The sequence below is a fragment of the Falco peregrinus genome, chromosome 4 (genome assembly GCF_023634155.1).
Source record: "Falco peregrinus isolate bFalPer1 chromosome 4, bFalPer1.pri, whole genome shotgun sequence".
Lineage (NCBI taxonomy): Eukaryota > Metazoa > Chordata > Aves > Falconiformes > Falconidae > Falco > Falco peregrinus.
This window is the reverse complement of record NC_073724.1, coordinates 25,790,241-25,803,087: the sequence shown is the minus strand read 5'-3', so window position 1 is coordinate 25,803,087 and position 12,847 is coordinate 25,790,241. Positions and strand designations below refer to the sequence as shown.

General features: G+C 46.0%; 1 protein-coding gene across 2 annotated transcripts in view; it reads right to left on the bottom strand.

Annotated features, from left to right (window-relative positions):
- SHROOM2 (shroom family member 2) overlaps positions 1-8,168 on the bottom strand; it is a 128,052-nt gene extending 119,884 nt beyond the window's left edge. Inside the window, exon 1 of one of the 2 annotated variants that reach the window (XM_055802226.1) lies at positions 7,359-8,168. In XM_055802226.1, the coding sequence (XP_055658201.1) occupies positions 7,359-7,577 (219 nt within the window). In that variant the 5' untranslated portion in view covers positions 7,578-8,168. The remainder of the gene's footprint in view (positions 1-7,358) is intronic. The other variant, XM_055802225.1, reaches the window with a different exon arrangement.
- Positions 8,169-12,847: the final 4,679 nt, after the last annotated feature.

Genomic DNA, 12,847 nt, shown 5'->3' with positions numbered 1-12,847 from the left:
TACACAGACAATAATCTTGCTCAAGTATATTTCATCTTACATGTACCTACGTAGGCACCTAGGTTATGTGTCAAGGAACCACTGGCCTCCTCAGCTTCTCACAGCTGACAGCAAATGGTAGGCACCTTCGGAAAGTAATTCAGAGCATTGATGTCTAATTTAAACACTATAAATCACTTTCCAAAAATACCTACTGCTATTAAGCACCTAGCTTAAGTCTGGGTGAACACCATCAGAAGTCTGCTGCTTGGCAAAGCATATATGAAGGACAGAAACATGTTCTGCAAGTACATCAAGCTGCATTTAAAAACTGGTTACATTTCAAACCTTTTTGACATTTCCTATCACTGAATGAATGCATTTTACCAAAAAGCATTCAGTTGCCCATTCCATAAACCTTAAAATCCACCTTGCTTGTATATGACCATATGTGTGAAGTTACGAGTAGTACACAAATTAGAACTCCTAAAAACTTACCACCAGAGTGGTGATAATATTCTTGGGGGTGTGTGTGTGGGGGGGGTGATACAGCACAGCATACCTGCTGCATAACCTTTAAGAAACTGGAAAGACTGTGCTAAGTGCAATTAGAAAGCTTCCAAAATCTTAAGGATAAACTTAAAAAAACCCACAAACCCAAACCTGCAGGAAGACGTTTGTAATTTTTAGAACATTTTTCTTTATGTATATATTAAAACCCCCCTTCAATTGACCTTACACCAAATAGGCTCAAAACATAGACAATATAAAGCAAGTCTATGTTGATTAAACAGATTAAGTCTCAGTATAACTGCATCAATTTTTACTTTACCTCTCTGGGAAACTCCTCTGTGCACTTGATCTCTTAAACATACAGCAAGTAAAGAAATCTGCTTAATGGTTGGGACCCGTCTCAAACTTCTGTAATAAAGTGACCTACAGAATAAATCCATATACATATTTGGTATTCTCTGTATAGATTACAGATGCATAGAAGGACTAAACACAAATGGCTTTGCTCAAGAAGGAAAAAGCTCACATATATGATGCAATATTGGCTTGGTTACTACTAAACAGCTGTTTTCTCCAATCTATTCATAACCAGGTTTCATTTGCCATTTACCTTGTTCTTTCCACACTCTCATACTTTAAATATTCATTAAGTGGGAGAACACACAATGAATCACATTCTGCAGGGAAAAAAAACATACATACAGTCTATTGAGTAAAACGTATATAGCATATGCATAAACACCACACAAGCCCACACTGTTTTTTCCTCTTAAAACAAACAAACAAAAGACACAAGCATGATGGATAGCTAGGTAATAAATGGCATTAGTGACAATCCTCTGACAACAGCATGCAATAACTACAGGTCTCTTGCCAGTCTTTTATTTTTATGTTAATGCCTATGATAGCATCGAAGATTCATACTGAAAAGTATCAGTCACTAACAGAGAAGTTTACACTGTCCTTTAAAAAGCCTAAATTAATAAACATTCAAACAGGCACTCTTGCTAACTCCTATTGTGGTAACTGTTCCCACAGAACATACCAATTCCCATGCCAGACTCAATAGGCATGAATGTTTTTGTTTGTATTTTGTTTTAAAATTAAAAAAAATCATTACAGATTTGACAGTTTTTGCCTAAGTAGCTGGAACAGGGAAACAGAGAGGAGAGAAAAACATTACAGTTTGTAAGCAACCAGTATTTCCAAAAGTTTTAAGTTTGCTTGTTGTGAGCAAGTTTTAGTTATGGTTTTAAACACTGCATTCTGACTCCTTCTCAGGAGCATTTATGTCTTGAAATGTAGTGTGAAATGCAGAAAGGAAAACTGCAATTTCAGGACTGCAAGTGCACACACCCTGTTTCTTAAATTACACTCTCACACTATTGACTTCTAAGCATGTCAACTGACATGAAACAGCTCAAGTCGCAAGCCTTTTAACCTATCCGCTCATTTCAACTCCCTACACAGGATGTAGTCACATGTAGCAATATCCAAGATAGCTTTACAATGCTGTTTCCAATACCGGTGGCATTTCAACTGCCAATATTTTTGCCAATAAAACCCGCTCTGAAGCTTCAGACTTCCACAGCCAGACCATTAACACCACATATGAGTGTGGTGTGTTCCATCCCATCAGTAAATTAACAGTCATAATAAAAAGCTCATTCAATAGCCATTGAGAGCACTCCCTTCATCAATCAGCCAACCAAGTAAAAAGCAATAGTATCTTCTTGCAAAGCAAAGCAACTCCCCTCTTCCAATAATAGAGACCTGGGAGGTAGCAACCAGACGCAAAGGCAAACACCACTCAAAACAGTTTCTATAGCACTGAAAAAAAAATCAACACATTTGACAAGGAAAAAAAGATAAATAGCTACATAATATTATTTAAACCCTAAAACATTCATTCTAATATATAAATATTTCCTAGAATCTCAACTCTCAAATTTAACAGCACAAAGTTCAACTCAGACCAATCTTCCCCAAACAACAGATCCTTCTTGTAAGTTAAGAAGTCGAAAAAAGGTTTCAAAAAAAATACAGAATGAGGTTTGATACATTCTTTTAAAATTGCAGGTTAAGATATGTGTTCAAATTATGGTCCGTACAGGTCAGTAATTTTGCTTGGGTTTGATGACTGAGAGAATATGGATAGAAAATAAAACTGAATGAATACTCCTTCATGTATTACCTCTCTAGAACTGAAGGAAGTGAATAAAATTTGTCAGGATATGGAGACCTTGATTAGAACTAACTCTCAGCCACAGCACAATGGCTCCTAATAACTTACAAATCAGCTGTTTACACAATGACTGCATTTATGTTGAAGTGGTCAGTAATTTCCCAGGATTACCACTAAATGCTGGTTTTCTGGACATCAAGCTTCACAGCCAAGTTTAACAAGTCTTAATGTCTACAAGCAAGGCAGCTCACCTCAAACACCTAACTTGAGGCAAGCAACTGGTTTTATGTTTGAAAATGTCTTTTTTTTTGATTAATTTGTATACAGCACCATTAAAGCTTCTTTCCTTCCCCCCTCTAAATATTGTTGCGGTATAGCAATGCAAGCAATTGCTTTGGTTATATGTTTAAAGCTAAAGGAAAGAGAATGACTTACTGAAAACAGTAATCACTTGACTTACTATTGAAATAATACATCAATACAAGTCATATGAAGAAGTCCTGCAGCCAATTAATAGAGAAGCATTCCTTTATACAATTCAAATAATTGTTAGGTTAAACAAATTACAGTTCACACCTAACCATAGACAGGAGCACATTAGGAAAGTGCAATGGAATAAAGAAAAATAAACAAAGGTTCGGAGTCTGTCTGATACTGCTGCTTCTTGAAAGACACCACCTCCAGCTGTGGCATGAATTCAGCACTGATTCAGGAGACAAGAACTCTATCTACTAAATCAACAACAAAACTTCTTGCAACAGTCCAGGTTTCACTTGGAAATCTTGCCGAAATACCAGCCAAGCCCAGCCTTGATTAACCTGCAATGAGATCATAGCTTGAGGAGGTATGGTTGTAGGCCCTTGTAAACCTGGTACTACAGAGGAATTTATTTAAATGACACATCAATCTTTCTTAAAATGCATAAACTATGTTTTCATATTTATTAATGTAGTAAGAACGCTGACTGCAGAACAACTTCAGAGTTCCTAAGGATACTATTAGTACACGAAGTGAAATGACTTTCTAGCCATCACCCACAATCAATGATGTGACTGACACTACAAGTTGGGCATCTCAGATAAGAGCCATTTTAAAGTAAAAGTAATTAAGATAATGCAGCTATGGGAGATTTTTCACAAGATTCACACTCGTGCACCTTGACTTTTCATTTTTGTTATTTCCAGTATCACTTCTCTTTAAAAAGAGGAAAAAAACCAAACAGACTTCTAATTAAAGTTCTCGAAGTTGTCGTTTCACCTTCTGTTGAAATAAGACGTTGCTATAAAAAGCAGATCCTTTCTTTCAAGATGTCAAATTAGGTAAGAACAAGCTGCCTTCAGGCAATTTTTTTTGGAATGTTATCATACACACTCGTAGAGATCAGAAAACAACATAAACCACTTTTTTTAAAGGGACGTTGTAAAAATAATACTAAGCAACAGAACGACAATGCTAAAAGACTTTTTGCTTAGATGTTAGGAACACCACTTGCACACGGGTGGGGCAAGTTTTAGAAGACCAGCTATGTTTAAAGATTGAGCAAGCTCTATCTTGCACCTTTTTTCTCTGTGCCTATTGCAGCAACAACAAAAAGGGCAAGGGGAAAAAAAAAAAAGAAAAAAAAAAAAAAGGCTTCCGCCTGGTAGGTGAGCTTGATATTCTTATTCTACCTATCCGGTTCAGGACTATTTCTCCCAGTCTTGCTTCAGTTCCAGAAAGAAATGCAATCCTGACGCGGGGCGGCCTGCCCACGGGGGCCGGGCCTGCCCGCGGGCTCCAGCGGGTGACTGCGGGCTGCCCTCTCCCCGGGCCGGACCTCGCCCTCCCGACATTCCACGGCGGAGCACGCCCCTGTCCCCCTGCTGAGGCCGGACACTTCTCCGCCTCTCCAGCATGCCTTCCCCCTCCCAGCTTATTGGTAGTTCAGTGGATCAAAGGGCACTCTTGCTTTAATTGACTAGATTTCCAGCTAATAAAATCCCAGAGTTTGCAGCTCTTCTTGCCCTAGACTCTCCCCATGATACCTGGAACAAAAAATTGCCCTTCCTGTCAGCAAGTGAAATAGCCACACAACCAGAGAAACGAACACCCAAGAGGTGTGCTACACAGAAAGTGCTGCAAAATGAACATACACTTGCTCACTGATTTTTCAATTACAGCATTTTCTGGTGCTACTCTTCTGGCAGTTATGACACTTGTGACATATATGCTGGGAAAAGCAGGAGATTCTTACACCAGTGACTTCCCAGCGTTTCCACAGAGGTGCAAATTTCTTCAAAGGCTGATCTTGCTTTGGAGACAAGGGTAAGAAAGGAGACAGGCAGAATTTTAGAAATCCCCCTTAAGTAGCTGCTATCTGAGACTCCATTCACACCTTGTCACATTCCTCTCCTTAAAAAAGTGGCAGTTGGCTGTCATCCATCCTCACTTCCCCAGAGCCACCCTGGACTAGAGTGAGACAGAGCTCCATCACCAGCTCACACATAAGCACAGCTAGAATCCACAAAACCAGGAATTTTTTCCACAGATATCCTGAAGGATTCAGCCCAGTGGGTTTTTTTGGACCCCCCCACTGACCAGCCACCAGGCTACCTGAAAAAGGACAGCAAACGCTGCGGGGAGAGGAGAAGCGCAGGTAAAACGGCATCTCCCCTTCTGCGGGAGCCCAGTGATCCCCACATGTTCTCAGGAAGGGGGTAACTCAAGTTCAGGGCTCTCTTCGGCTGAGAAGAGACAAACTTTACATCTCCTGCTGAAAGGAGGGAGTGTTGCAACCACCCAGTATGAAATTATTCTTCTCAGTAGCTTGCCACCACTAGAAAAGGTGCAGAAAAAAACATCCACTAACACCAAGATGGATGGGCCAAACCCAGAGGAAGGCTTTGCAGCTAAGGAGTTATAGTCCTGGGGACACGGGGGGACACGAGAACCACACCGTGCTTTCAAGACTAGTTCTATACCCTTGCATCCAACAACAGCAAATGAAAATACTCTGAAATTCAGACCCAAGGCCTCTTCTTCCTAGGTCAGCACCTGTAGACACAGATTTCACTTCCACACAGCAGCACAGTTCCAGGCAGTATCAAGGACATGGTTCCACTTAATTACTCCTTGCAACAGACCCAGTTTACAAGGTTCCCATCGCCAGACACTTCTCTCCACATACCACAGCCACATCCTCATGCCACGAATACTTAAGCCAGTTACTTAATACCTAGGTAACATTATGAATAAATATCACTGATCAGTCTTCAGATGTAGCACTTATTAGCCATCACCAGAAAGTTGAAAATGCTTGATTTGGCACTTGATAGCTAGTACGTACACAGCAAGTAGCTCTTTTCTCTTTTCCTCAAATGCTCCCAGGTTTGATATTCTGTAATTCAGGGTACTGGTAAGAGGCTGACAGACACAGACTAATTTTTCAGCATATACATCTTCTGCCACTGACTGTTGTTTCTTGAAAAACAGCAGCAGGGAAGAGATCTTAGGAAAAGATGGTTTCAAAAGTCCTAACTTGGAAAGTCCATAATGCAGCTGTTTCAAGGGTGGAAGAAGGGAACCAACTAGACAACTCTCACAATGAAATCAACTGAAAAATAAGATTAGAAGAATTTCTGCTGTGGATAAAACAGGACTCGTTGACCTCTGACATTCTCTGTGCACTTCTAAAATGGGCACAGGCAGAATCCACAGGACTTATAGACAAAGCGTATGTATCTTTCCCACAGATTCTGAGCAGATTGTGCTTTGCTAATGTGGATTTTTTTCTCCCAATTACATATGGATCTATTTTAATGTCTTTTCACTGTGCAACAAGAAAGCTGTCTTAACAGCAAACCCCAACAATTACTGGGGATGAGGATTCCAAAGTTAAAACACACCCAGATGAAAAACAGTTTCTAGAAAACCTGATGTATTTCTTTAACTCATGTCCAATACACTGAGATGAAAGCTGTGAGTATACAAGACAGTTAAAAAACAAGAAAAAAGCATTAAGAGAGAAGGGAAAAAAAAAAAAAGGGACAACCAGAAAGTGCATATATACCCAGAGGCCTCCCCCTCCCCTCCCCCCCGTCTTCGGACCAGCGATTTGGTCACCAGCAACAAGCCCTTTTGTTTAAAGGAGGAGGCAGATACAAAAGGTTACCCTAATCATTTTGACTTCGCAAGTGCAACAGCACCGGAGAAAACTCCGCCTCGGAGCCGGGAGTTGCAGCCTCCGCAGCCCTCCGCGGCGGGAGCGGCCCGGCTCGGGGTCCCGGGCTGCGCCGGCAGCAGCGGGGTCCCCCCGCCGGGCACCGGCGCCGCGCTCAGGGGGCGCAGCAGCGGCAGCTCGGAGCCGCGGGGCTGGCTGCGCCCAGCAACCTGTTGCCCCCAGACCTGCTCGGACGCGCCCCGTACCGGGCGGCGGGTGTCCCAGCACCCACCGGCACCCGCTCCCCGGGCGCTCACGGCCGCCCCGGGGCCTCCACAGCACCGCCGTGAGGGAGCCGGCCGGCGGCACCTGCGCTGGGGCCGGCGGCACCGCCGCAGCCGCCCTGCCCCGCGGGGCGCCCCGGGCTGCGGGCAGGCGGCGCGGCCGGAGCGAGCTCGCCGCCACCGCAGGGCTGTCACCGCCGCGGGCACGCCAAAATGGAGCCGGCCGGACCCACCACCCCGCCCCCGCGGCGCCTCTCACCTTGGTGATGATGAGGGGCTCCCCGTGCTCTCGTCCGCCTTTCAGGGTGAAGCCCCAGGGAGCCCCGCCGGTCAGCTGCACCTCCACCAGCTTGTAGCCCTCCGCCGCCCGCTGCTCCACCGTCACCACCACCGGCGCCGGCTCCACCAGCACGGCGCCGAGCCGCGGGTCCCCGCCGGCCAGCCGCTCCCGCCCGCTCCGCAGCCCCACCTCCTCCATGGAGCCCCCGCGCCGCCAGCGGCGCCCGTCGCGGCCGGGGCTCGCCCGCCTCTGCCGGCCGCTCCCCGGTGCGCGCCAGCCGGCGGCAGCCCGCGGAGCCACCTACCCGCCCCGCAGCGCCCTCCAGCCCGGCCCCATCGGCGGCGAGAGGGCTGCTCCCGCCCGCCCCCTCCTCCTCCGCAGCCCGCGGTATTGTCTCACGCCGAGGCCAGAGCCCGGCGGCAGCGGCGGGGGGGCGGCTCCAACTTGTGGCAACTTGGCGGCGGGGCAAACGCCGCCGAGCAACGCGGGACGCCGGGAGCAGCGCGACAAGGCGAGGCGCCCCCGCCTCCCTCCCCCTCGCCCCGAGAGAGGGCGAAACTCGCCTTCCACGGCGGGCTTCCCCAGCGGGGGAGCCGCTCGCCCCTCCCCAAAAGCGGGCAGTGCCGAAGCGTGATCCCCAGGGCGAGGAGGAGCGGAGAGGAGAGCAGTCCGGACCGGCTGCCAGACAAAGGCGGCGGCGAGAGGGGCCGTGAGCCCCGAGTCACCCCGGGGCCGTACTGCCTCCGCCCCGCCACACGCAGGGGCGGCCGCGCCTCCCCCTCAGCCCCGGTCCTCAAACAAAAGCGGCGAGCAGGTGGAGGGCGGCCGCGCCGGCCCCACGGCAGCGGGGGGAAGGGGCAGGCGGCTGCGGCCTGCCCCCGGCCAGGGACGCCCCGCCCTCGCGGTGCCAGGCAGCCGGGGGGTGGTGGAGAGAGGAGGGGCAGCGCTTCCCGCCGGGCCGCCGTGCTTGAGGAGGGCGGCAGGGAGGGGGCGGGTGGAGCGGTGCGGGGACGGGGTGGGAGGACGACGGGCCAGCGCCGAGAGCACGTCAGGGGGCAGCCATGGCGGGAGCCGAGGGAAGCGCTTTCTCCCGGCCGTTCCCCCCGCCCCGTGCTGTCTCCACCACCTGTGGGGCGGGAGGGGCTCCAGCGTGTGCCGTGCCCGGCCCGCCCGCCTCGCTGTGGCGCCGGGACTCTAGCGGCCTCCGGGGGCGAGCCGGGGCCCGGCCCCTGCCCCGGGAGGGCAGCGCTCGCCCGTCCCGCTCCGGGGCACGGCGTGTCCGGAGGCCTCAGGGGACGGAACCGCGGCCGGGCCGAGCTGGGTGGCGGGCCGGAGCGGTGGCAACGCCAGGTGAAGCCTACAGCAAGAAAAAACCCAAACAAACCAAAAAAACCAAAACCAAAACGGAGAGCGGTGTGTGGCACAGGCCATCCCAGACATGGGTTCGGTTGCAAACACTCAAAAAAGAGCACGAGGCAGGGCTAGAAGTGCTGATCTTCAGGCAAATCTTATTTTATGGATGGGAAATTAGATGCAGGGTTTGGGGTTGCCTGATAGTTTTCACTGAGTTAGTGGTGCGGCTGGGAGCGAAATGCGTATTTTGCACTGGACTTCATTCTGTCTGCTTAATTACATCGCTTTATAGGAGGTTTCAGTGGTTTAAATCAGGACAAAACCTGGCTTGGAGCACCCAAGTACCAGCATACAATCCTCCTTTGCTTTACGCTACCAAGCAGGTAAAGTACTGCTTGATGTAAGACACGGGGAAATCTGCATTTTAGTTTCTGAAAGACTAATGAGCCTCAAGGCACTTTGATGTGTGACAAATCATCTCGTGGAGGTGCCTGGTATATGCAGTGGGATTCCAAGGTCTTGTACGTGTGGGACAGTTTACATGTTTTGCTTCTGAAAGTGGCTGTTATATCATTCTGATTATGTAGTCTGACCCTCTACCTCCTGCTTTAGCTTGTTTATTCCTTGGAAAACTCTCCTGCACTGCGCTCAAGCAATTTGTTTCTACAATGCTTTCAACATTACCCACAGTACGTTGCTTCTAATGCCTAAAGAAAACTTTGGTTTCAGGACTGAGAGCATCTGAGGTCATCAATCCCAGCAGCAGATTGGTGGACATATAGAAAGGGCAAAAATATTTGATTTTGGTGGTTGTTGTTCTCTCATGATTAAGGGACAGAAGGAACCATGGAGAGGGCACCCAAACTTACACATACTTCTATGAGGCTCCTGCTGTGTCCAGACCATATACCAAACCTATGTGTTGCACCAAGTTATTCAAGGCCTCCAATGACTTGCAGGTCTTCAGTCAGATTTCTTCTCTAGTTGTTTTCTATCATATAGACAAGTGCTAATTGTAAGACAAATAATTAAAACAAGGAAAAAAAAACCCTACAACACAGGTAAAGGAAAATACAGATACATTTTCTCCATGTCCTGTCTGCAGTTGTTCTTGGAATCTGAGACAAAGTCATCAGTTATATTTGTGTAGCACATACCAGGCTGTCTACGCAGCAGTGTACACTCAGTAATTTATAGGTGGAAGTTTTAAAAAGCTGCAGTATACAATTTTGTTTTTCATAAGTGTGATAATAATTAAGAAAGATCCAGAATAACAATTTGAACTGTAGTGTATCCCCAAGTGTGCACACTGAAACGCAATGGAAATAAAATAGCTTATGTCATTAGTGAGAAGAGCAAATTAAATTATGCTTCAAAAAATGTCTTCTCTGTATCCCCTCTTTTTCAACTTCCAAACATCCATTCTTCTTCATCTTGGAACTTTTTGTTGTTTATAAGAAATAGAAGGTTTAAGTTACTGTTCTGCTTTTTTGATTTGGTCTTATAAATCTGGTGTTGAAGAATGACGAAGAAATCTGAGCAGAGGTTTTAAAGCTGGAATATCTAGAGCCAGGAACTGGCATCTATGTTAAGGAAGCCAAGTGAAAACTGTCAAACTCTGCTACTGTAATTACATCAGTGGAAGATGTGGACATGTAGCTCATGGGAAAGCAGTTGCATAGAGTATCTGAAAGCTTTCACACTCCCAACTAAGAGAGGTCTTGGTAAAGAACCGTTTCCTAGCCGATGCTTGCTTATAGCCTGATCATCTGACACAGTCGTCAAGCAGATCCTCAACCTGTGGCTGATGATTCAGAAATCAGACTTCTTTCCTTTGAATAAATTCTTTCTGCTTTAATATTACCAATGGAAAACTAAGAGACCAGTATGTAAAGTTCCCCATACCTCGTAGCTCAAATCTCAAAAGTTTGACAAGCCATAGCAAGACAGGAATTCTCTTTTGTCTTATCAGTCAAATTTCTCTTCACATCTTTTATATCCCCCTTCTCTGTGGGTTTTGAAGCTTGTTCAGAACCCAGCTGGAGACTTGTACTCGTGGTCTTCTTAAAATACTGTGATGGTTTTATTACTTGAATTTCTACAGCTTCTGCCATCCTTTATAAGGTTTCAGATAGTTGCGAAGAGCAAAGGATTTAATAAATGTATTCTAAAATATTATTCTCATTTGTGTGATAAGAAAACCAGTGATAACTGTATTTGACTAACAAAAGCCTCAGTGACCAAATCCTCAGATTTCTCCTTTACCTTTTGTTTCACTTGTCAAATGTTGCCCAAATGTACAGAAGTTAGCAATAGAAGGTAGAAATGCCAGATATATCAGGGTGCCATAAATATATCAAAGGAAGTAACAGACTTTTTTACAGTAAGGACAGAAAACGATGCGTCTATGACCAATGTGGTACAAGAGAGGTCCCCTTCTGCAATAACATGTGCCATTAATATTATCAGTTTGCAGTGATACACAAAAGCTGCCCAAATGCCTCCCCCTGCCATGCAGAGGAGCTGTCAGACTGTGAAGGGGTGGTTCCCGCACTTGTGAGTCCCTGCCCTGTAACAACACAGGCTTTCTGCTTGTAAACCAGGCTCCTTCCATAGTACTTCCTCCGTCTTCCTACCTTGGCACTCAAAGCTTAATTAACAATTTAAAGTGAAATTTTGTTCTACAGAATATACTTGGCCTTTGTTCTTTCTGTTGCACAGATTGCATACCTGTTCCCTACTTGCTCGTTGAGATGACGAACACTGTAAATAAATCCCTTTATGGCAGGATTTTGTTTAAACAGTATCAGGCACAGCATGCTGTTAAGGCACAGCCTGTTTCACCTTTGTGGCTACACACCACATCTCTTTTCCTTAAGACATCCTGCACTGAATTGCACGGGATACCTGCAGGATGACTCTGGAATAGGGTGTTTTACTCTCAGGCTTGTGCACATTCATTGTGCTGGTCTTTTTTTTTCCCCAGCAACTGAGAAATCTGAAAGAAGAGGCTTCTGACTCAGTCACAGAGCAAAGAACTGAGGTGAGTTATGCTTTTACAACCTCCCACTGTTTGTTACCACTCCTTTCCTGGAGCTAACCACCAAACATCACAGTTGTTGAGGAGACAAATTACCTCTGCCTCAGACATTTGAAATAAAAAAATTTGATGCCCTGGTTCATCAACAATTTAAGTTAGGAAGCTGGGCTATGAAACAGCCCAGCTGATCCATGGTGTTCTGCTCTGTCAGCTCAGTTACAGGGGTTGCAGCCTCCAGGGAATGGTACATGTCCTCAGCGGCATTTGCCAAAATAACCTAGCTATTTGATAATTGTACTAATGCAGCTTCTCCTATGTCATTAGCTGCCATAGGTGCTGAAGAAATATCATGTTAGTTGCCAGTGGTGGAAGAATTGATAGATAACAATGTATGCATAGTGTGATCTATGAAGACATAACAGATTCAAAAAACCCTTTTCTGAAGGCTAAAGTTTTATGAGAATACTGTGAATCCAGTGAGAATACTGCCAGAACTTAGGGGAAAAATGGATTACAAGATAGGAATTATGGACCTGCACATCTTATCCCCAGAGAGCTCTCTGTAGACCTCAATTCCACTGGCACAGCGGTCTGTAACATTGCTGTTGAAATCTGTAGGGCATGCATGCACGTGTTGTATGTGGAGCAAAGGTTAATCCTAAATCGTGTTTATGGTACATTTAGCAAAACATACAGTGAAACATGGAATCATGGAATGGTTTGGGTTGGAAGGGACCTTTAACAGTCATCTAGTCCAATGTTGCACGGGCAGGGACATCTTTCACTAGATCAGGTTGCTCAAAACCGTATCTAACCTGACCTTGAAGACTTCCAGTGATGGGACATCCACAATTTTTCTGGGAAACCTGTTCCAGTGTCTCATACCCTCATTGTAAAAAATTTCTTCCTTAGGTCCAATCTATATCTACCCCCTTTCAATTCAAGACCATTGTCCCTTGTCCTGTCACTACAGGACTACAGGCCTTAGTAAAAAGACTCTCCATCTTTCTTGTAAGCCTCCTTTAAGAATTAAAAGGCTGCAAGAAAGTCTCCCTGGAGCCCTCTCTTCTCCAGG